We start from the raw sequence: 23,035 nt of genomic DNA, 5'->3' as shown, positions 1-23,035 counted from the left end.
TCCCTAAAAACGGACCTGCCTAATCGCCATGGTTGAGATGAATTGATCTTTCGAAAGGGTTTCGCAAGGACATTTTGATCAGCAAATCTGGATATCTTACGATGTTTAGTTATTTGTAAATGAAAGTATCCTTTAGTTAAAACCGCAATTTTTCTTTGAACAAAATCACTGATACCTGCTTTTTCGCCCATTTATTTATAATTTACTTTAAGTAAAAAATCATCACTTTGAATTAGAACAATAGAAATAATTCATTCGGAGTTAAAAAAAAATAAATAAAACGTACTAAAGTATGTTTATACTGCTTGATCAAATTTTACCGTATATCTCTGAATAATATCAATTTACAAACAAACGAACACACAAATAGCAATTATGGTAAACTATGATAATTTTCATTTTTCATTTAAATGGCAATAAAATAGTTATTGTTGATGTAAACAGCTGATAATGTCAACCAGAAGTGCTTTTCTTCATGTCTTCAATGAAGTAAAGTTGTAGAAGTATAGAAATCTATATTTAAAATTCAAGTTAATGTTTTTCAGGTGTTTTTTAGCTTTAATTTTTCGGCTACTCGGTATTAACCTTGTTTTCATAAGACGCTTTTAAATTAGGTAATTTTACGGAATATATTTCAGAATATATTATTCGATGTTACAGTGGGTTGCATAAATATAGAGTCACTAGTTTTTTTATGCGAAATTTTTGTTTTTTTTTCAAAATTATCTTTTAAACCAACAAATTTATACGATTAAATGCGTATTACATGTGTTAATTAATTGATTCTCTATCGAATGGTATATAATTCGAACTCTTTAGGTTAACCAGTCTTGAGTAATTATTAATTCAATTAGAAAATACGTGTATTTCTAATGTAGCAAAAATATAGAGTCAACTAAAATTTAACGACTTAAGTTGAAATATCTCAACGAAATGTTATCCGAGCGATCTGAAATTTGTTGGTTGATTTCTTTCGAACAATATAAACATTCTTGCAAAAAGAAAATTAAGTTATTATTTTTATATCTTGAGTTATTCGCATTAGTAATTATTTGGTAAAGTAAAAAGACAAAAATGGGCAGAAAAGCTGTTTCAGACAACGTACGATGACAAATTGTGGGTCTGCTAAAAGCGAAAACAAAAAGCCAACGAGAAATAGCTGGAATGTGCAATGTTTCGCTTAAATGTGTACAAAGAACGTTGAAAAACCACGAGCTACATATTGATGTCAAAGATTTACCAAGGCTTGGTAGGCCTTTTAAAGCTAACTTCAAGAGACCAAAGTTATCTCTATCGAAATGTTAGACAAGAACCTAAAATTTCTTACCGCGAATGATGTGCTGAAGGGTTCACAAATACGCCTGGTAATGTTATTGTTAGTAGATAGACTATACGAAGAAAGGCTTAGATTGTTATGTTGCTACTAAAAAAACCACTTTTGCGTGTGTTAGATCGCCTAAAAAGATTAAAGTGGTGTAGAGAAAGACTTCACTGGTCTGTAGAAGACTAGGCTAAAGTCATTTTCAGCGACGAATCCAATTTTTAGGTGATAAATCGCAAGTCAAGATTAATCATCAAGAGGCAGGCTGGTGAAAAGTTCAAAGAGTGTTTTTATGTACTAAGGATACAAGGCGGAGGAGGATCAGGCGGAATATGGGGATGCTTCTCCCATAAAGGATCAGGGTTATACAACATTTATAACTTTAGAATTAACCAGTACAACTACAAAGAAACCCTCGAAAGTAAACATTTGCCAACAGCCAGAGCTTTTTACGGAAGACGACAGCAATGAAATTTTCAGCACGATTGCGCAACTGCTAACACTGCAACCTTGGTTAAAGAGTGGCTTGATCGGAAAAAAATTACGGTCATACCTTAGCCAGCTCGTTCTCCAGATCTCAATCCCATCGAGAACATTTGGGCTTGGATAGACAAGAGATTGGTCAAAGAGAGCACAGCCAGTGTTGCGCAATTACAGCAGGCCTTAGAAAAGCTTTGGAAAGAATTTCCAGGAGAATTATGCATCCGACTAGTTGAATCTATGCCTAGACGTGTTCGTGCATGTGTGAAAGTTCGTGGTTCCCATACAAAATACTAAAATGCACCCTGACTATATTTTTGCACTGTTTTTTTGTTGTTGTTTTTTACCAGTTGTATATATTTCTCATAAAAAAAGTAAATTTTTTTTTTTGAAATATTTTTTTTCTTATTTTGTTTATAATACCACTGTTAATAAAATTTAAAACAATTTACTTATTAACTTTTTTGTTTGCTTTAAATTTTAAGGTGGTTCACCTATAAAAAAAAGGCATAAAATTCAAAAAAAATCGTTTTTTCTATGTTGAATGATTTTTGTACAAAATTTATTCAGCTTTCTTATTGTGAAAAAAAAAGTTTAAAATATATTTTAGTTTTTTTGTTATTAAACAAAATCTTGTACTATGTATTTTTAAAACGCATAGCAACGCACATAGCAACATACTGGCAACCAAAAAGATATTTACATCATCCTATCCTTAACTCATTTAAATTATATTTTTTGAAATATGAATGTTATGTAAACTTTGCTTTATTTGTTATGCAAATTATGAACACTTTTAGTCATGCTTTCAAGTAACAAAAGCACATTTTTTAAGATTGAAAATAAGGTTTTCAGCTGTTCTTTGAGTTGCTTTGAGTTTCATATCAGCTTAATATATATTTGTTAAACAAACGTTTCATGCTAGGAATATGGAGATTGTAAACAGAACAAACAGAACTTTAACTTTTGTTAACAAACAGAACTTTAACTTTTTTTTAACTTTTTTTGCTAACAAACAGAACTTTAACTTTTGTTAAACTAAACTCAGAAACAAGATATTCTTCGAATAACACGTATGGAACACAAATCTCGTCAACCTGTTAAAGAGCGTAGGAAAACTTTAAGAATAATAAAAAAAAGGGTATCTTGATATTGAAAACCAAAAGGAACAACTGGGATATGAAGCTGGGGGTTTTTGATTCGTTTGTTCAACTTGTAATTGTCTAAAACTATAAAAATAATTTTAAAACTTGATTTACTTGATTTTTAGTTTTTACAATTTTTCAGAAGTTCAAAGCATTGTAATTTTAGTTAGACACCTGCTTTTGACTTGAAATTTTCACAATTTGTTCATTATAGTTAAGAGATTCATTTATGCCATGGATTTATAATACTGGTAATGGGAAATATTATTTTTATGCAATCTAACACGCAATAATGTTGATATTTAGTGCAATCTTTAAAAAAAATAATAATATCATCACACAGGAGCATGTATTTTTAAAAACCATGCCACAAATGAGAGGTAATGTAGTTTAGAACCAGTATGTAAATTTTTGGCACTATCTGATGTAAACATTTTTAGTTGTCCTGTGATGAAATTTTCATTTTTTTACACTAAAGTGTACAAAAAAGTATGGATAATCGAGGCAAATTACTTTCAACTTTTTTTTTTTCAATTCTTCAATATTTATTTTATTATTTAAAAAAAAAAATTATCTTGGTAGAGCTTATTTTTATCAAAAAAAATTTTTTATAGGTGAACCACCTTAAAAAATATAAAAAAAAAAATCATGTTAAAAATCAACTGGCTCTAAATTTATGCAACCCACTGTGCTTGATTAACGATTTAAATAACTAGGTTTATTGATTGATTTTATTCAAAATAGATTACAACGAAAACTCTGCTGATACTGCGATTTCAGAATTTTTTCAACAGTTCATTTCGATTAATTTATTTGAGAAAAAGGGTAATTCACTTGAAGAAACATTTTTGTTTTGAAATAAAATTGCGTTACATGCGTTTAATCGGAAAAAACACGGGAAAAAAAAGATATTTTTTCTGACTGCCTTAAACAACTATTCATAGTCGTTCCTAAACATTTTTACGTTATTTTTTAATTAGGTTATCACAAAAAAACTGAAAAAAAAATTGTTCCCACAACTTTTACACGTGTTAGAATTATACCTTAAAACCCACGAAAATTCTATATGCACACACAAAACATGATAAGTAGGGGTAACCAACAGTGGATTGGCGTGTTATAATAAAAAACCAAATTGCATGTTTTATGTTCTCGAAGGAACATTTTCTTTCACAATACTGATTTAATTTCTTTATATATATATTTACAAATAGTGAAAAATACCTCTAATAAATATGGTATAAACTTTCTTTATTCATGCTTATATTATCGTTATCTTAAACAAACCGTTATATACACATTGATTAATAGCGGTACAAAAACATGTGGTCGACATTAAAATGGCGTTTGAGCTTACCCATTAGGCAGCTGTTTTTCTCCCAAGAAATTACAATAAAACTTGTTAATATAGAAATTTTCAGTAAAGTATTTAAAATTATGGTTTGAAGACTTTTCTTTGATTCAATCTAAAGATAAATCTTCACTTCTTTTAATTTTGCATAAAAAGTTTAAAGGAAAATCAACTCCCAAGCTGCACATAGTTCATCGGTCAGCATCTTACCCATTGATGTCATTAATATGTAACTTTTGATTATCTTTTAGTTTGAAGTAAATTTTCAGAATAAAACTGGAAACTCTCAACAAAACCATGCAAACGGTCAAATTTAAATAAAAATCATTATGGTGGAGACTGAGGCCTTCCACTCATGGTAGATATCTTGTCTTTAAGTTCAGCAATTTCTAAACGAAGAACATTATAAAAAATTTTTAAAAATTGATTTTTATATAGGAAATTACTATTTAGTGGTGCAATTACCTTGTTTTAGTGTTTGATTTTCATCAACAAGTTCTTGGTTTCGCGAAGACAAATAAACTGCATCTTGAATCGAATCTTCAAGTAATGCTCGGTAGCGCTGTTCCAACATTGCTTTCTGCTCTTCAAACGCTTCACGATAATGGCGAAACGTCTTAATAAAATTAACTTTTTTTTTTAAATTGAAGAAAAATTCATTAGCATTTAGTCATAAATACTACTTGTGACCTCTTGTTCGGTTATAAGTAATATATAGTCTACTAGGTACACATTTCAAGAACTCAATTTAAGCTATTAAAAGATTTTTTATGTTCTTCCCTGTACCTGGAAATGCTGAAGTTGCTGAATTTCAAGTTCCTCTTTTTGGCGTTTAAACATTTCTTCAATATCATTTTTCAGTTGCTTTTTCTCACTTTCCATTGAACGTAACTAATAAGAGACAAGAAAAGATATTCAAAAAATATTTTGGAAAAATTCTCATTGAAATTTAAAAACTTTTAAATTTAGTCTTACCTTAACAGCCATTATTGATTTTTCAGCTTTGATATCCAACAATTCCATTTCAACTTTAAGCAAATCATCAGCTGAAACAGATTTCTGATTTGACGATTTCATCTACAATCAAGCGTCAAATATTTTTCAAACATTTGTCTACTTGAAACGAACTCCTGCAGGAGTTCTAAAGCTACATTACTTTTACCCGTTGCACACAGGCTCAAAGCAGTAATCTGGTCAATAAAAACTACTGAATTTCATATCACCAAAGTTTTATAATAATAAGCGTGTCTATATTTTATATTGCAAATCCGCACAGTTCTGCAAATTCCAGGTAAGCATGGGTTGGCATTGTACTTTTACTAAACTCAGATTAGAAATAGATTACCTGTGTAAAAATATGAGGTGCAGAAAATTGCACAAAATTATAATTTTCTTTTTTTTAGTTTTTTAGAATTTTTGAAGCCAAGAAAATCATAAAGAACAAAAACTCGAGTATTTTGACACACGTAGTTAAAAAATTTTAACTTAACTTAAGCATATGGGTAAACAAGTAACTATACTTTAAAAATCAAAAAAATATTTTCCAAATAACCTTGATGAGGAGTGTAAAAAATGTCATGACACAAAAAGAGTATTGCTAGAGGTTAATCAACAGTGGTTGCCTCAGAGAGACTTATAAAAGATATGCTGCTCAAGTTGTTGGAAACATAAAAGATCAATTGCCTAAAAATGCTAATAGAGTTGAAAAATTGATAAGCTAATCTCTAATTTTTATTCCAAAAAATAGTTCCCTTAAAAAAATCTTGCATTATATCGACAGAAAACTTATGATGTATTCTTATACTTTAATGCAAAGTTCAAAATGTCTATTTTTAACCAAGATGCCATGTGACAAGAAGGCTAAAAAGATTGCTTCCCAGGTGAGAAATTATTTATAAAATAGAGATATGTGTAGAGATAAATGTAGATTGTAATTTAACAAAACTTGCAAAAAGGCATACGAGTTGTGTTGTAAAAAATGGATTATCTTATAATCTTTACAGAACTATTTTATTTTCAAAATCATCCATCAAATTTCATTTGATGAACGATTTTGAAAATCGAAAAGTTCTGAAATATGCCTTCGATGAGTATACAAGAGACTGCTGAAAAATGTTGAACTATGCTTTTGGAACTCTATGCCCTTTAGCTTAAAAAAAGTTCTAATTTATAATACAGACATAATTAAAAGTTTCCACTGATAACACTTGATTCTTCCAATTTAAATGTTGAAATAAACGGAGTCTAGAAGTAAAGTTTTAAGAAGATTTTGGGAAATTATAAGATGAAAATTTTCTAGTGAAGGAACGATGAAAAATTTGTTTAATTATTTATTACTTTAATTAGATCCATATATTTCATCATTATCTTAAGCAATATTAACACTCTAAAAAAGTAACTTCTTGAGGAAAAAGTTGTTCATATATTGTCTGCAGCAGATTTACTTGTTACACTTAAATTACACCATTGAGGGATTTATACCTCTAAGAGTGGTTAATAAGAATAGCCACTAAAAAATATTACTAAAAATGAATTTATATTCATTTAAATAATAAATATAGTAATAAATTCAATTTAATTTATATATTGATATAATACTTAACTTGAGGTTTCATTTTGTAAATTGTTGAAGTAAAGAGAGAAATATAGAAAGTAAAATCTTATTAAACTTCATTTAAATTCATACAAAATTATCATGAACATAAAGATAATAAAGTTAATAAATTACACTCTGTTTTTTTTTTTTTGTGTATATTATTGTTTTTTCCTTTAGAATATGGACTTGATCCTGTGCACATTGCTGCTTTGTCATTAGCCTTTTGCCACTAATTCTATTATACAAGAATTGTGTGTACTGTTCTTGCCTTTGACTTTTAGGGTAAACTTTATTGGTGGTATAAACTGACAGTAAGACATAAGTGACTAAAAGTTCTGCTCAGAAAAATAGACAGCTAATTCTGACATAAAATTGGGACAAAAATTATATATAAGAAAAAAGAAGAGGATTGAAGGAAAAGGAAGCTGTAATAACATAACTAAACAGAAAGAATTAGTGAAAGAATCTGCTCTTCTACAAAACTAATTTGTACTATGCAGAAACTAAATATCAATATCAGCCTTTTAAAAAGCTTTTAACATTCAACACTTAGTCATTAACAGGCATCAGATATCTATGAATAAAAAACACTGTAAAAAGCATCAGTATATAAGTGAAAAACATGCAACCTTTAATTCTGCTTTTTCATGGTCAGTCTCCATTTTTGCGCGATCTATTTCATCTGCTAGAGTAGCTTGATTTTCTTTTTCCATGCTTTCACGATGTTCAGCCTATAAGTAGGAAGCAAGCAAAAAGAAGCATTTTATTACTTGTTATTTTTTGTAAAAGAAACTAATATACAAATGTAAGGTAGATATCTAAGATATAAGTAGAAAAAAAATTTACAAAACGATATTTGTCACAAAAGATTTATTAACATTTATATTTTACTTTTAAAAAAAAATCAGTTTTATGTTATTTTAATTTGACCAACCTCTAACTTAAAACGAAGTTCAAAATTTCCTTTTAGTGCTACAACTTGATTTTTTGCTTCCTAAAAAAAATAAGTGAATAAAGATATGTTGATTACAAAGGCAAAGAATGAATACCCTTAGAGTTAACAAGACTTTTACCTCCTTTTCTAGCTTTTGTTTGTCTTGGACCTCTTTTAAACTCTGCTTCAGTTTCTTTAAAGATTCATTTTCCTGTCTTAACTTTTCTTTCATCTCTTGAATCTCAGCCACCTTCTGCTTCCCTTCTCTGCTGTTTCCATTGCCTAAATAAACAAGTGAAATGTTATAAATAAACATAAATTTTAATAGCCACACAAACACGTTCAAAGAGTAACAATAGCTGTATTAAAAGTGGGTAATACAAAACAATAATAAAGACATTAATAAGCATCTTAAAATGGTTGTTATGTTTGTTAAAAAACTTTGCAAGAGAAAAAAAAAAAAGAAAAAAAGAAAATGAACATAATACCTGCTTCATTAAGCTTTGTGTATTCAGAGATCATCAACTGTAGATTGTCTTTTAAGCTGTCTACAGTACTTCTAACTTCTTTATATTCAACCATTAACTAAATTTGAAAAAAAATGATAGAAAATAAATTTAATAAATTTGGAAAAAAATCATTTTTACCCATCAAACTTCAGATATTTTTCAAAACATTGATTGAAATACTTTGATTCTAAACTGCTAATAAATATCCTTATGACTTTGTGGCTCATTAATTCATGTAACTCTTTATTTAATCCAGTGTACTTTTAAGAGTTCAAACAGGCTTACCCTCTCTTTATCTTTTTGAAGATTTGCAAGTTTTGATTGAACATCTTTACTTCCTTTCTTCATTGAATCCAAAACCCAATCCAAAATACCCTGATTATAGAAACATTTCAATTGGTAGAATGCTGAAAATACTCTGATCAATGGAAACTTTTAAAAACTTTTATTGCATTATTTTGACTTTTGATATCATTATTGATATTTAAATATAATTCCAAAAACATCCTTTGAAAAGTTAAATGCACTTGTTTCAAACAAAAGAACTTTAAACCATTTACTTTACTTGACAGATGATGCCTTCGCTCTTCCAGAAACATCTCTGACATTCTTTGCTTTTCCTCCCAAGTTTGCATCTTTGCAAGTTGAAGATCTTTGATCAGCTCCTATATTTGTTATAAAATACTTGCATCATAATATTTAAGCATAAAAAAAAACATTAAAAATATTTAAATTGACTAAAGCCTTAAATTCTATAAAATTCCAACAAAGAATTTTATCATTATATGTAAATAATAAGAGTTAACAAACAGATCTTACCTCCATTCTAGATACATCCTCATTATTTGGTGTATCAACCATTGTTCCACTACTTATAGAAAGTCGCTCTCGTAAGCGTGCAATTTCATCTCGCAAACCTTTGATAACCATCGAATAGTCAGTCTATTTTAAAAAAGTTATTTTATTTCTTTAAATAGAAATTCAAATATCACTCTTATTATGGTGCATTATTTGCTACACATGTAGAAATAAGGATCAAAATAACTTTAAAAAAAAATCTGTTTAAAAATAACTGATTATTAATTACATTTTTATTGATAATAATTTTTTAAAACAAGATTATGTTTGCATAAGGTTTTTACACTGTTTTTTGTAATAAAATATCAATTAGCCATTTACTATAAGATCAGCTTTAGTTGTTCAGCTTCTTTATAAAATAGAGTACTACACTTTAATGAGGTAGTGCATAATTGTGGTAAGTACAAAAACTATGTTTTTAAGAAAATAAAGTTTGAAGGTTATCTTTATCAAATCAATAAATGTTATAGTAAGTTTTAAAATGCAATTTAAATTTTCTATTTCATTAAACTATTACCATATCAAATATCATTAATTATTCCATTCAATTTAGTTTTCTACATGCTTAACTCAACATTATCAAAAATTGCACTATTCTATAAGCAGAACTAATATTTTTAATCACTTGGATTATGTTTTATGATTGCATTTTAAGAGTGATAAAAAATTTAGATTAACTTACTGCTTAATTACATAAAATTTAAACAATCCACACAAAAGGATGGCAAAAAGATGCTTATGTTAAACAATTTAAAGTTTGTAATAGAAAAAAATGAAACAAAAAAACTTTTGTATGTAAAATAAAATGTGGTTTCAGACACGTTAGAAATATTTGTAAAAATATGAAAAATTTTTCTAGCAAAAAAAAATACCTGATTTCTTTTTGGAATATTTTGAACACCCTTTACATTGGAAGAAAACTGTAATGTGGCAAAAGTCTCAGAAAAATCCGCATCTATAAAATATTTGCATCATTTAATTATGGCCTAGAAAGTTTTTATTTAGAAGAAAGTCACAAAAGAATCTTTTAGACCAGCCTACTAGAAAATGATTGGTCCTACCTGATGGAGTTACATGACCTATAAAAACAGTGTATCCATTTCCTCCAAATGCAACCTAAAAAAAAGCCCTGATTAACTTAAACTAATGCTAGAGAAAACAATTGAAGATAAAAATTTTGCAAAACAAAGGAGTATATTAAAAGTTTATATTTTCATTAAATAAATTTGATTGCCAAAGATGAGCAAAAAATGAGGTGCTTGAACATACAAGTACAATCTTAATTTAGGTCTTCAATTTTTTGAAACCCTATACCTGAAGAAGTTTTGTCAACTTTGTTTCTTCATAAGGTACAACTTTGGTTCCTTGTTTTAGTGCCATAACAACACTGTATAATGAATTCAGACTAAACAGAAAAATTGAACTGTGATTTAAAGCATGCTTTTCCAATGTTAATAACAATAGCTTGTATATTTTAAACTTTCTTGACTAATATTACTTATCATAACCCAAAATAGCTGGAACATAGCAAATAATAGATAACAACAACAATAATAAACAGCAAAAAATTAAAAATATTATGATTTTTTAACATTTAAAAACACTTGTAAACTGCAAATAATTTACTATGTAAGTTTCTGAAAAAAAATTTTTTGTTTTTCTGCAATGTAATTTTGCAGAAAAAAGACACTTAAAAAATAAAAATTTAGACCATAACGCTTGACTATATAAAAAATATCTTACCTTTTAGATATAAAAAGAGCATCTTCTGATTTACTCGTATGATCAGAACCTATAAAAAAAAAAACTATTATTTGTAGTAACTAACAATTTCTTTAAAAAAACTAGATATGAGTTAAAAGTAAATTTTTAACAAACTTTTAAATAAGTCTGATAAAAGGTGGAGTATAAAAAATAAAAAAAAACAAAGATAATTATCTAATAATCTGTTCTTTTTAAAAACGTTATAGATACTAGATACTAGAGACATCTGGCACTTTCTTCTTCCAACAAATTTAACTTTCAAAATTAATTTCAAATAAAGAAAATTTATTTTACCTGCCAATTCAATAAAAGATATTGTTGATTTGATGCTTTTGAAATGTGAACTTCCTTTTGTTCTCTGCTCAATAGTAATTGAAAAGACTGTTGTTGTCCTTTTAAAAGAAAAAATAAGCACTATTTACAAATGGAATACAATTTACTACTAGTATATCATAGGGGAATTAAGTAATTAAAATGCCAAATTGTGAAAAAAACCAAACTGTGAAATTAAGTAGTTAAAATACCAATATTGAACTAAAGAATTACTTTAAACTGATATAAACAAAATTTTGACAAGAAGAATGATATCAACTACAAGATTAAACTTTTAGTTTCAAATGCATAAGTATTTGCAGACTAAACATTAAATACTAGCTTGCTGAAAGAAAAGATATAACTTACCTTACAAGTTCATTTATATCTGTGGTTAACTTTCTAATTCTTAAGCCTTGATCACAAAGCCTAATGACATCATCATTTGTTTGAACAACTACTTCAGCCATATCATCAACATAACTAAATATATATCATTTTTGTGACAAAGCTTTAATTTTTGTAAAAATCTTTTTCTATATAACATTCTTTACATTAGAAATAAAATGAAAATATATTTAATAACAAAAACTCACAGGCCTAACTGTGGATGGTGACGAACTTTGAGATTAACTCCACTAGGATTAATCAGGTCATAAACAAAATTATCACCAACCTTCATAAAATATATAATAAAATGACAGTTGTTTATAACCTCCTAACCTTAGAAACATAAAATTTGTGATATTATAACTGTTAACAGTACAACAACTCCTTATTATAAAAAATGTTAAGAGCAAAAGCAAGAATGAGTTTTTTCATTATCTGAACATTTGTGTGACATTTTCAGTTAACATAAGCCTGCATCAACTTTTTCTGCTACAAAATATCTATACTATATCAAATATTATTAAAAAAAAAAAAACTTTTTACCTCCAGATATGAAACCATCAGAAAGTAATCCTTGACACTTGCAGCATCCTCTACAACTTTGAAAATTGTTTCACTTGCCTTAATTATTAGAAAAACAGAGAAGCTCTTCAATTCAAAGAGTGATCATCAATATTAAAATTTTAATAAACTTAGGGTTTTAAAAGAAGCAAAAAGAATAGACACAATTTTTTTTTCTTTAAGGGTAGAGGGGGAAGGAAAGATTATGAAGACTTCTTACTCTTGAGATTAAACCAGGGTCTTCTAATGTTCCATTTATAGTATGAGATTTTCCAGAGTCATGCTTAAATTAAAATATTCTTTAGATACAAGGCAATTTACAAAATAATTTTATCATTATAATCTCTAAATTTTTATTCAGGAAATTTTTAGAAAAATGAAATACAGAGAAAGTTGACATAAACCTCAGTAACATTTAAAAGTATTTCTCAAACAATCCACACAAAAATAGTTAAAAATTTAGGTTTTCTTATTTTTATTTTCATTCTAAAATTATTGAAATATATTTGCTTTTAGGTAGACAAAAAAATACACCTGTCCAAATGCAACAACTGAAATATTGTAACCATCTAATGCTTTTCTTAACAATGGTTCTGTAATTTCTTTAAAAATTTCGTTCTAAAATATTTTTTAAGAGCAGTATTACAAACAACATCTTCAATACATTTACTTCATTATTTTACAGTAATGATCAGCAATTATAAGAAAACAGTAATTAACATCAATATTAATAGCAATTAAATAGTAAATTAATAACAAGAATATCCTCACATTTTTAGATTCTGTAAAGTAGCAGTTTTCAAATGAGAAATTGATTTCCTACAAAAAATAGACAGCATTAACAAAATTAAAATTTAATAAAAGCCATATATTCAGAATCTGTTTATTTTCAAAGTCCATCACTCTGTTGGTAAGCTGAATGGAATAAATATATGTTGTTTCAAGTAGTCACTAAACCCATAAAGAACTGGCTAGATATGAATAATACCTTTGTAGAACCTGGTAAAGCAACATTGTGCAGAGATACTTGATCACCTTTTATCTTCAAAACCCTTGTAGCCCCACTATTTTTTTCAGTTGCTATAAAAATAACAGAACTTAAACAGCTGAACTTAATGATTTTTAAGAAAGAATATTTGTTTTTTCACATGAAAGAATTTCAAAGGAAGTTCCTGCACAGTAATTAGAAACAAAATGTGAAGTGAATACACATTGCTTCTCTTCACTAAAGAGGGATTTATTTAAAACTTATGTGTTCTTATAAAAAAAGGTGACACAATTATTTTTTTTTGTATTGATATACATTACAGTAAGTTAAATAAAAGTTATAAACAAGAACTGAAGCTTTGTGAAGATGTATGTATACAATAGATATGATAATATACAAATTTACTTGCTAAGAGTGTTTTGTCAAGAAAGTAAATGAAATTAAAAGAATTATATCCTAAACTTTTCTGATGCTGTTTAGTAAAAGACACTTTAGCAACACTGAATAAAATCCACTTACAATTATAATTCAAAGAATAACAAGAACACTTGACTATTGTAAAAAATGGAACCTACTATACTCAACCACAGAAACAAGACAACACATCAATCAGTGTACAAAATGCAAAGAAAAACCTTATTTCTACAAGCCACTAAGATAATTTTATTCACACAGCCAGTCACAAACCATGTAAAAATATATTCTTGTACAAAAACTCCATTTGTGCTCAGAAATTACAACTGACAATATGATATACCATTTACTAAGCCTCTTCTGACTATTTATATCTTTGAATGTGCCTAAATTGTGTACTGTATTTGGTAATGACATATTTTAGGTTCCATTTCTATTATTTATTGAATTCCCAATGTATTCCAATTATGTTTTAAAAATTAAGTTAAAATATTCATAGCTATTGCTTCATAATAAAGGTTAGCCCTTCAGATTTCCAAATATAACATTGCTCATAAAGAAGTATTTACTTTTTTTTTTTTTTTGAAGACAGCATGAAGAATGAACATTGAATAAAATTAAATGTGCAGCTATTTCAGTTAAATAAAACTAATATTTGAATAGTTTCTAACAATTAAAAAGTTGTAAAGTTTGGTACATTATTACAATATCTGTCAACTGTTAATAATTGCTTATGCTCAAACTTATGCTAGCTACAAGTTTGCCTTTTTCTTCTATTGTAGCAATCATTAGTCTCTTGGAACCAGGTGATAGTTTAGCATCAAATAGGCCAACAAGCTCTTGACTACAAGTGAAACCTGAGCTACTTGCTGATTGCTGCAGAGGTAAATGAGGATAGCATCTCATTCAACTTTTGTCCAGTTATTGATGACAACTTATACCTAATTAATGATGGCAACAATGGCCTGTTGATGTTAGCAGCTTTGTGCTAAGAACTTTCAGTTCATATGAGCCAAGGAAATAAACATTTAATTTCTCTCTTGTTTCCATTTTTATATTGTACAAATCTTAATTATGTAATGGGTCACCTAAAGTAAATACATTTTCAATCAAGATTCAGACAGCAATAACCATGGACTACTATGATGGGTAAGTGTCCAAATCATAGGGTATGGGTAGGTGTCCAAATCTTTATTAAAAATCTATGACTCTATTTAAAATATATTTCTCATTCTCTTCTGAGCAAACTTAATTTTTAAATGGCCCCTAATAGCAGATTAATAAATAATAGCAGATATAATAATATTAGCAGATTTAAAAGTTTTATTAGCAGATTTTAACAGTTTTATTAAACAAATTTTTCACATGATTTTCTTATTTATTTATTTATTTATCAAGCTTCTCTGTTAATAAGCTGTCAAAAAATATTTTAATTTCATAATACTTTGAAATTCACATTAGTTTTTCTTTATTTCTATATTATTTAAAGTAAAATTATTTAAAGAATAAGATACTTTCAAACTTTAAAAAACCTGTATTTCTCAAAAGTTATAAAATGTATTTTGTTAGCTTTTTTCCCCTTTGGTCCTCTTTTATGATTTACCAATTTGAATAAATAAAAATCTACTCAACTAACTAATCTTTTTTTTAAATTTTAAAATATTTAAAATCTGTAACTGAAAAAAAAAAAAAAAAATTTACAGTAAAAAACACTATCAATTTTTGAAAAAGAAAAAAAAGTATGATACAAATAATTTGAATGAGCACAAATATTTTTTTATTCCTTAATCACATATAACAAAATACTGATCAAATTAATTTTAAAGTCATCTTACTGGACAATGGTCGACAACGCACTGCTACTTGTATTGACGAACCTTCTGGCTAAATAACAATGAAATATTTGTCATGCACAGATATACTGCACACCTTTTTAGTTTTTTTTAGTTTAAGTTAAATGCTATAAAATTTAATACTTGTATATTGTATATTATACTTACCATCTTTTTGCTTATAACAGCTTTGAAATATCATAAAAAATAAACATTTTCAAATGATCACCAAGAAAAAAGATGTTGTTTAGTTGAGTTTTTTTTATATGTAAAAACAAGCTATAATAAAAGTAAGAGAAAACATTATTACTTAAGCTATGTTTTACTATACTGCATATTCTTTTTTCAAAGAAACAACACAATTATAGTTAAACATAGCTAGTATACTATAGTTTATATATTATATTAGCTAGTATGAGTATAAACAACTTTACTTTATGTATTTCATAACAACTGTCATGTTAAAAACTTCAGTGAGATATTTGATTGCTGGAAGAGGGATCTAGTTAAATTTGTTAACTATTTTGGTGTATAAAAGCTAAGCTGGCTAACTATGTACATTTGGCCAGCTCATTCGTGAAAAAAAGCTAGTTTACAAGTGAGTCTATAAAAATATTATGAGACAATAGAATATAGGTATAAGAATATATAACAAATAAGCTAAAATCTGGTAGTTAAAAACATTTTGGAAGGAATCTCTTGCGACATAGCAGGAATACCGATGTATCTTGGTTAAAATTATGATTACTCAAATTCTTAGACCATAGCAACTAAGAAAACTATCAAATAACTCTGATTCGAGTTAATACTTCGAGTTTAATACTTCGAGTTAAATAATTCGGGCGGGGGCGAGTTGTTATAATGTGTAAAATACAGTTTTGAAGATGAATATTGAAAGGTCGACCAAAACACAAAAAATCAAGTTTATCATTCAACTGTTAATTATTAGATTATATAATCAAATGATTGAAATTTAGTTGGCATTACGTGTTTTGAATTATTTTACAAGTTTTTCTTAATTAAGCAATTTTTTTGAGGCCTGCACTAGAGAGATGATCAGTGTGTTGAGTTGTCACCAGTGATAATTTCATTTTATGATTTAAAATCAGTTTCGTATTTTATTTCGTTTTTGTTTATTTCATTTCAGTTTTAATTTCATTTTCAAGCTTTTAGTTTATTTCGCTTTTGAATATTAATTTCAGTTTCCATTTCGTTTCAGTTTCAAAAAAAGATTTCATTTTTATTTCATTTTTATTTCGTTACACATAATGTAGCCTAATATACAGTCTAAGAGCAGTGCAGTCACTGACTAATAAACGTTAAATAATTAAGCAACTGAATACAGTGTTACACTAAGCAAAACAAATGTAAAGACACATAACTAGTCTGTCTCAAAAGCTTTAATAGCAAAGCAGGCATAAAGCTTAACAAATCGTAAATGACTATTGTCTTTCTCAAGTGTAAGGATAACACAGTATCTCTATGTGACGCAGTTCATTAGTGCACCAGCAGCACCTTATTCAATATTCTCATACACAAAGGTTTTGACATGCGGCTGTGGCTGCGATGACGATGAGGTAACCAGTTAACGAAAAAACTCTCTTAACATACGTTTCGCTCGCTGGAGCAGCAAGTAAATATTTAGCTTTAGGAAACAACTCTGCATATGATGCCCTTCTATTCCTCCAAAAAGCAAATGAATCTTTAACATAAGTGTTTTTTTTATCTCGCTAACATAACTGTTATTTTGTTCAACATGTCATTTATCTCGCTAACATTGCTGCCTCTTTAAGAGCTGCTAGTTCAGGTATTAGGAAAATATCTATAAAAACCAAAACTAATTCATTACTTTCATCTTCACGAGAGTTATCTTCATTATCTATTACACTGTCATCGCCATATTCATCTAAGCTGTCTTTATTATAGATATCAGCACTTGTTTTTGCTGTGGGTCTTTGTTTAGCTTGATCTTCACTTTGTTCTCCACCTTTCTAACTCATCACTCTTCAAAACTTCATCTTGACGTATTGCTTCTTCTTGCGTAATGCGCGCAGCTTTGGTCATATTACCTCCATTATCTGATACAATCAAAAGCATTTTATCCGACAGATTCCAGTAATTAAAGTCATTAGTTTCATGTCTTTAAAATGTTTTGTTTTGATTTAGCTAAAATTAGTGCAAATAAGTTTGATAATAATATCTTAGATCTCTTGCTTACTTGTAAATACTACATACAGTGTCCCAAATAGTGTGAAGATAATCTTTATTTATCGTTTCTAATAAAACAAAAAACAAAAAACTTTTTCGTTTTTATTTTAATTACATTAACTTAACTTAAAGTTCGTTTCCATTTTTTAAAAATACCTTCGTTTTTATTTCGTTTTCACTGAACGAAAGTATTCTATTTTCGTTTTTATTTCGTTTTCATTATCGAAAAAAACACTGGTTGTCATCGACGAAAACTTTAATTCTGCCCAAAATTCCAGATTACAACTTTTCCTAATCCTCGAGTTGAAATGAACTGGACAGTTGAATAGTTAACAATTCTGATCATTAAACAAAAAAACCTCTTTGAAAAATTGTTGTTTTTTTTCTTACTAATATTTCGGACCATAACATTAAGTCGATTGTTTCATGGCATTTTTTAAAATCTTATGATAAATTCTGACGATTTTTTCCGACCACGATATTAAGTCTATCTGAGTTATTTAACTATAAATTACAAAATGATTCTTATCAAATTTTATACCAGGGTTTTTTTTTAGAGGAAGTTAAATTAGAGTGTTAAAATAAAGTTTTATTTTTCCAACAATCGTTTAATGTTCGGAGATTACGTTATCAATTGGTAAATCAAGTATTTTTCTGTTTCGCCCATGGCGTAATATTCCATTGAAAGTAGTGCAGCTCATTAATAATCTATAATCTACCCATCAGGGTGATTACCAAAAGTGATAAGTTACCATTAAATTTAACCCTATTTGAAATCATTTTGTTACGACCAAATTGAAAACCTTAATGCAACTGTAATTCTTTTGATTTAAAAGAATTAAACAGACAATAAGCATTAATCTATTAGTTTTAATTAATTTTTAGAATTTTACACAAATATAAATCATTTGCTATTTTTTATTTTTTTCAATTTGCATTCAAAACAGTTTCAATCTGATTACATGTGATGGGCCTTGTTCTTTTGGCACCAAAGCAAAAGCAAAGGACAAGCCAGCTTTATTAATAAAGCGTCAGCATATGCAATCCAACAAAGGGAATAAACAAGATTACCTTACTCAGGCGCGGATCCAGGATTTTGTAACTGCGTGGGCTAATTTTTTTTTCACGGTTGAAATTTCGATAAAAGATCGATATTTTAATATTTTTTTCACAGCATTTATTGTTTGAATAAAACATTGGTAACGTATAATAAGAACCGTTTTAGCCATGGCAGGAATCTCTATAGCCAAAATCTGTAATTAACGGCAGACAAGTTAAAATCTTTAGGGATGTTTCTTAAGCGAAAAAACCCAAAACTAACTTGGCTGCCGTTAATTTTAAACTAAATAGCCATTGCCACAATGGCCACCCCTTAGATCCGCGCCTGCTTACTTCAATATTTTGAATTAGGAACACAAATAAACTAAGTGTAATTAATTTAGTTCCCAAATAACAATAACAAAAAAATAATTTATAAAAGTTTACGAAATAGTTTCATTTTTCCCATTCACCAATATTAAAAAAGTTGGTAGATGGATCGGTGTAGTTTATATAAAAAAGGTTGTTTTTAGTTATGCGTAATTTTATCTATTTGAAAATTCAACATAATTTATTTTCAAACTAATTCCCTTAACATTCACACTTATTTCTTTTTATGCATGCAATTATTTACAAGTAACGCTAATTGATGATTTTCTAGAAATACTAAGTCATTTTTTAAGATTTTTGGATTACCTGAGTTGTGCCTTTCTCAGCCAGTGGCTACATTGAATGAGTTTGAAGAATTTAAGAATTACATCTCCCCTTGGTCATAACGACCACTTACTATTGACGTCTGGTTTGTCTCGTCTTCTGGCAACTCAACGTACAGTTTTTCATCATCTTCTGGATCCTCGTTTGATTCGCTGTCAACTTTTACGAGTCAACTCTTACGTGTCTCTTATGTGTCGGCATACTTTGTCCATTTCTACCGTTTTCTCCGAGGTGATTTCTTTAATTATTCCAATCTTGTATTGAGAGTCGCATCGGTTATCCGAGGACTTTACCCATACTTTATCGCCAAGTTTAAATTTATTGGTTATCTTCTTATAAAGTTCACGTGCATTCCTATGGTCGTCAATTCCTCTTACTATGATTTCGTATTGATATAATTTATTTGCAGGTGCAGTAGAAAACTTACAAAAATCTTTTGGACTGACGTTATACCAATAAACTGCCTCGAGTATGCTGCATGGAGCTCTCTTCGCTGTTCTTTTGACAGTTTGATAGCATCGCTCTACCATTCCATTTCCTGAAGGTACGTAAGGGTACCTTAATCGAAGTTTAACGTTCCATTTGTTCATAAACTGTGAAAACAATGTACTTCGAAACGCTCTATCCGTCAGGATTTCGTTTGGACCACCTCGTTCGAGAAAGATTGCGTTTAATTCTGAATAACACATGTAGTTTTTTTATTCTTAAAATGACGCCATATTTCATACCGTGCAGGCTCACAGTCAAAAAGAGTATATTGCCTCTCATAATGAGTTACATCCATACCAAATCGTTGTCACATTCCTTTTACTTCAAATTTCCCTCTCGGCCACTTTATTGAACTTGGATAAGTCATTAAAAGGCTATACATTTTTCAACCTCTTATCTGACTTCTTCCCTCTTACTGATGGGTGAATTCTACGAACAAAATATAACGTTCTTTTCACACCATAATGTCCTGTGGACTTATGAACTTGATTTATTACTTTGGAAGATAGAGAAGCACTCATCGTTCCACCTGCAGCAAGGGCTTATCGACCAGTTTCAACCAACTATTTGGCACTCGAGTAAGTACATCGGCTAAATTAGACTCCGAGGGTACACGTTTTATATTCACTCTGAGTTTGTATTTGTCCACAATATTCGTAATGGTCTGAAGCCGTCTACTAATCAGCATTTCATTTGAAGCTTTTGTCTTTAATCTGGATCTTCCAAACAGTGCATCGGTGGCACAATGAAATGCTGCTTTTGAACCAGTACAATAATGCAAGATGTTCATCTTCCAATTGAGACCCATGTTAGTCCCTTGACTAACATGGGTCTCAATTGGAAGATGAACATCTTGCATTATTATACTGATTCAAAAGCAGCATTTCGAGTTCCAAAATGTTTATATGTGTTGTATCACCTTTTCTTTACCAACAATCATAGCTAGTGCTGGTGAACTGGCATCCACCCACACTGTTGCCTCGTTGCCATAAATATCCCAAACTCCTTTGGCAGGATCGTCATTACGTGCTCTTTTTACTACATGTTCATCATTTTTTCAACAAAATCAATTGTATCTTTTCATCCCATATTTTTGTTAGGGCGTTTGCCATTCTTTTAACAAATGACGAAGCTAAACGTAACCAACCACAAGCTAGAAGATTCACTGTCATTTTTCCGCATAAAGAGAAGATCTTACGCCTTGTTAGTGAACTTAAAACTTCACCAAAACTTTATGTTTCTCTTTTAAAACAACTTCTTACTTTCAATTCCAACTTGTAAACCTAGAACTCTTGCTCCTTCGAACACACAAACCACTGGCTTACACCATACTATTCCAAATGGTCAAGTACACTGCAAACTGATAAGATGTCTTCATTTACAAGAATATCATCAATCTATGATGATGTTCCTTTCCAAATTTTTTCCTCTTGAAATAGAACTTTGTCCAACACTGTTTTCATTATGAAGAGCGCAACGTTTAGGCCAAATTCCAAACGTAGGTCGAAGATAAATCAGTTATTGAAAATTTTTCTCCAAACCGTCTCCAGTCTCGAAACTTGTCTGGACATGAATCTGTGTTCGCCGTAAATGCTTCAATAAACGTGTTCAGCTCCCTGAACATTTTTATTGAAGCATTTACGGCGAACACGGATGACACTAATTGCACTTTTCCCTTGTTTGAACCAAACCTTTTACTGTACCGTGTTTTTTCACTTCGTACTTTTGGAGCCATTTTTCTCTGTCCACTCTTCAATTTCTTTTTTGTAATTGTTTTTTTATGTCGATAGGGATAGTATACTCAGCAATTTTATTCACCAGCCATAGGTTTGCCATTCCATTTCCAGCCATTTATCTATTCTCTATTTTCCATTTCAAATGAAGCTGAGAAATCCTGAGCTATTATATTCATATCACAAACATCTTTTGGTATATCGCTTATTAGACCAAATAAACATGCTTCATTTTCTCCCATTAAACAAATATCCCACGTTGCAGAAATCTATATTCTACCAAGTGCCACTATTCCATTCATACCCATTAAAAAACAAAAACCCAGTGGTTTGAAGTCGACTACAACTGCTTCCACACACACTGTATTTCTATTTGGCGCGGCAATTCAAGTTTGGCTAACAACTTCGCTCTGCTGTTGTTGTCAAAATTTTCTTTATCAGTTTCTGCTGGCTGATTGTTGCTTGCTCTCACTAAACTCGGGAATTAACTTTAAATCAATTTTAGTCGACATTTTGCCGAAATAGTAGTTTCACTATTTCGGCAAAATGTTGAAAAAAGATCGTTTTTAGTTATGCGTAAACGCCTATGTATCTATGTTAAATTTAACATACTTTATAAAGAAAATAATTCCCTTAACATTCACAGTTATGTCTTTTTATGCATACAATTATTTCCTAGTGACGCTAATTGATCATTTGCCACAATTACAATCGGTTTGATGTAACTAAGTCTCGTTTTGTGATTGCAGTGTTTGTTTCTTGTATAGTAGACTTGTAAACTCCCTTTCCTATAAGGTTTTACAAGTCATTAACATTTTTCCTGGTCCTTCCTAAATATGCTCCTGACTCCCTACATATCTTTATTCCGTTCATTATATTAACAGAACTATTCCTAAAAACTTTCTATTGGTTTCTTCAAGGTTTATTTCCTAAAACTAAAAAAAAACAGCTTGGAAATGGAATGGTGATGAGAACACAGCGAAGATTGTGAAACCCGTTAAGTATAATTTGAATCAATAAATATTACAAATTAATTAAACCTTTTTAGCTCGGCAATTTGTCTATTTACTGAGGGTTTTATATTCAGAATAGGGCATTCTCTTGCCACTGGATTACTGCCTACCTTTCATCACAAAAAATATTCATCAATTGGTCAATTAATCATCGGGATTAGTTACAGCTGGGGATATTTTACCATCGGGATTAGTTACAGCTGGGGAAATTTTTATTTGTAAACCAAACGTTTACATCTGAGTCCATATGTTTATTCAATGCCTGGAAGGTTTTTTTTTTGTAGTTGAGCAAACGCAATGGTGGTTAACAGGTTAATTTGAAAAGATATGAATAAAAGAATGAGATTGTTATTAGTATCGTAATAAAACGTTCGTAATATTGCCT

The 23,035-nt window shown here is 29.1% G+C and overlaps 1 protein-coding gene across 2 annotated transcripts; it reads right to left on the bottom strand.

Moving 5' to 3' along the window:
- Nucleotides 1–4,086: 4,086 nt before the first annotated feature.
- LOC145186843 (kinesin-like protein KIF13A) lies at nt 4,087–16,236 on the bottom strand. Of its 2 annotated transcripts, XM_090078446.1 has the most exons (26): nt 16,109–16,236; nt 15,624–15,734; nt 15,459–15,507; nt 13,210–13,301; nt 12,993–13,040; nt 12,756–12,839; nt 12,442–12,504; nt 12,204–12,281; nt 11,867–11,946; nt 11,640–11,753; nt 11,253–11,350; nt 10,938–10,986; nt 10,509–10,599; nt 10,256–10,310; nt 10,067–10,149; nt 9,156–9,278; nt 8,897–9,001; nt 8,622–8,711; nt 8,316–8,412; nt 7,967–8,109; nt 7,828–7,887; nt 7,523–7,624; nt 5,273–5,374; nt 5,084–5,188; nt 4,763–4,913; nt 4,087–4,686 (listed from the first exon to the last, which is right to left on the bottom strand). In XM_090078446.1, the coding sequence occupies exons 2-26, from the start codon at nt 15,624–15,626 to the stop codon at nt 4,625–4,627; spliced, it is 2,127 nt and encodes a 708-aa protein (XP_089934572.1). In that variant the 5' UTR covers nt 15,627–15,734; nt 16,109–16,236; the 3' UTR covers nt 4,087–4,624. The 2 variants fall into 2 exon arrangements, with proteins under 2 accessions (XP_089934572.1, XP_089934571.1); XM_090078445.1 differs by lacking the exon at nt 16,109–16,236 and having other exon boundaries at nt 15,624–15,758.
- Nucleotides 16,237–23,035: the final 6,799 nt, after the last annotated feature.

Source organism: Hydra viridissima, unplaced genomic scaffold (genome assembly GCF_058129835.1).
Source record: "Hydra viridissima isolate aposymbiotic clone 2 unplaced genomic scaffold, HvirCarnegie_v1 scaffold_2, whole genome shotgun sequence".
In the NCBI taxonomy this organism is placed as follows: Eukaryota; Metazoa; Cnidaria; class Hydrozoa; order Anthoathecata; family Hydridae; genus Hydra; species Hydra viridissima.
This window is presented reverse-complemented; position numbering and strand designations above follow the sequence as displayed.

What these genes read in the sequence shown, in the direction of transcription:
- LOC145186843 (XM_090078446.1), bottom strand. An exon ending in TGATGGTTTCATATCTGGAG is followed by an intron (nt 11,947 to 12,203) that starts GTAAAAAGTTTT and finishes TATTTTATGAAG; the next exon opens with GTTGGTGATAATTTTGTTTA. An exon ending in ATATTCCAAAAAGAAATCAG is followed by an intron (nt 9,279 to 10,066) that starts GTATTTTTTTTT and finishes TTTTTAAAATAG; the next exon opens with ACTGACTATTCGATGGTTAT.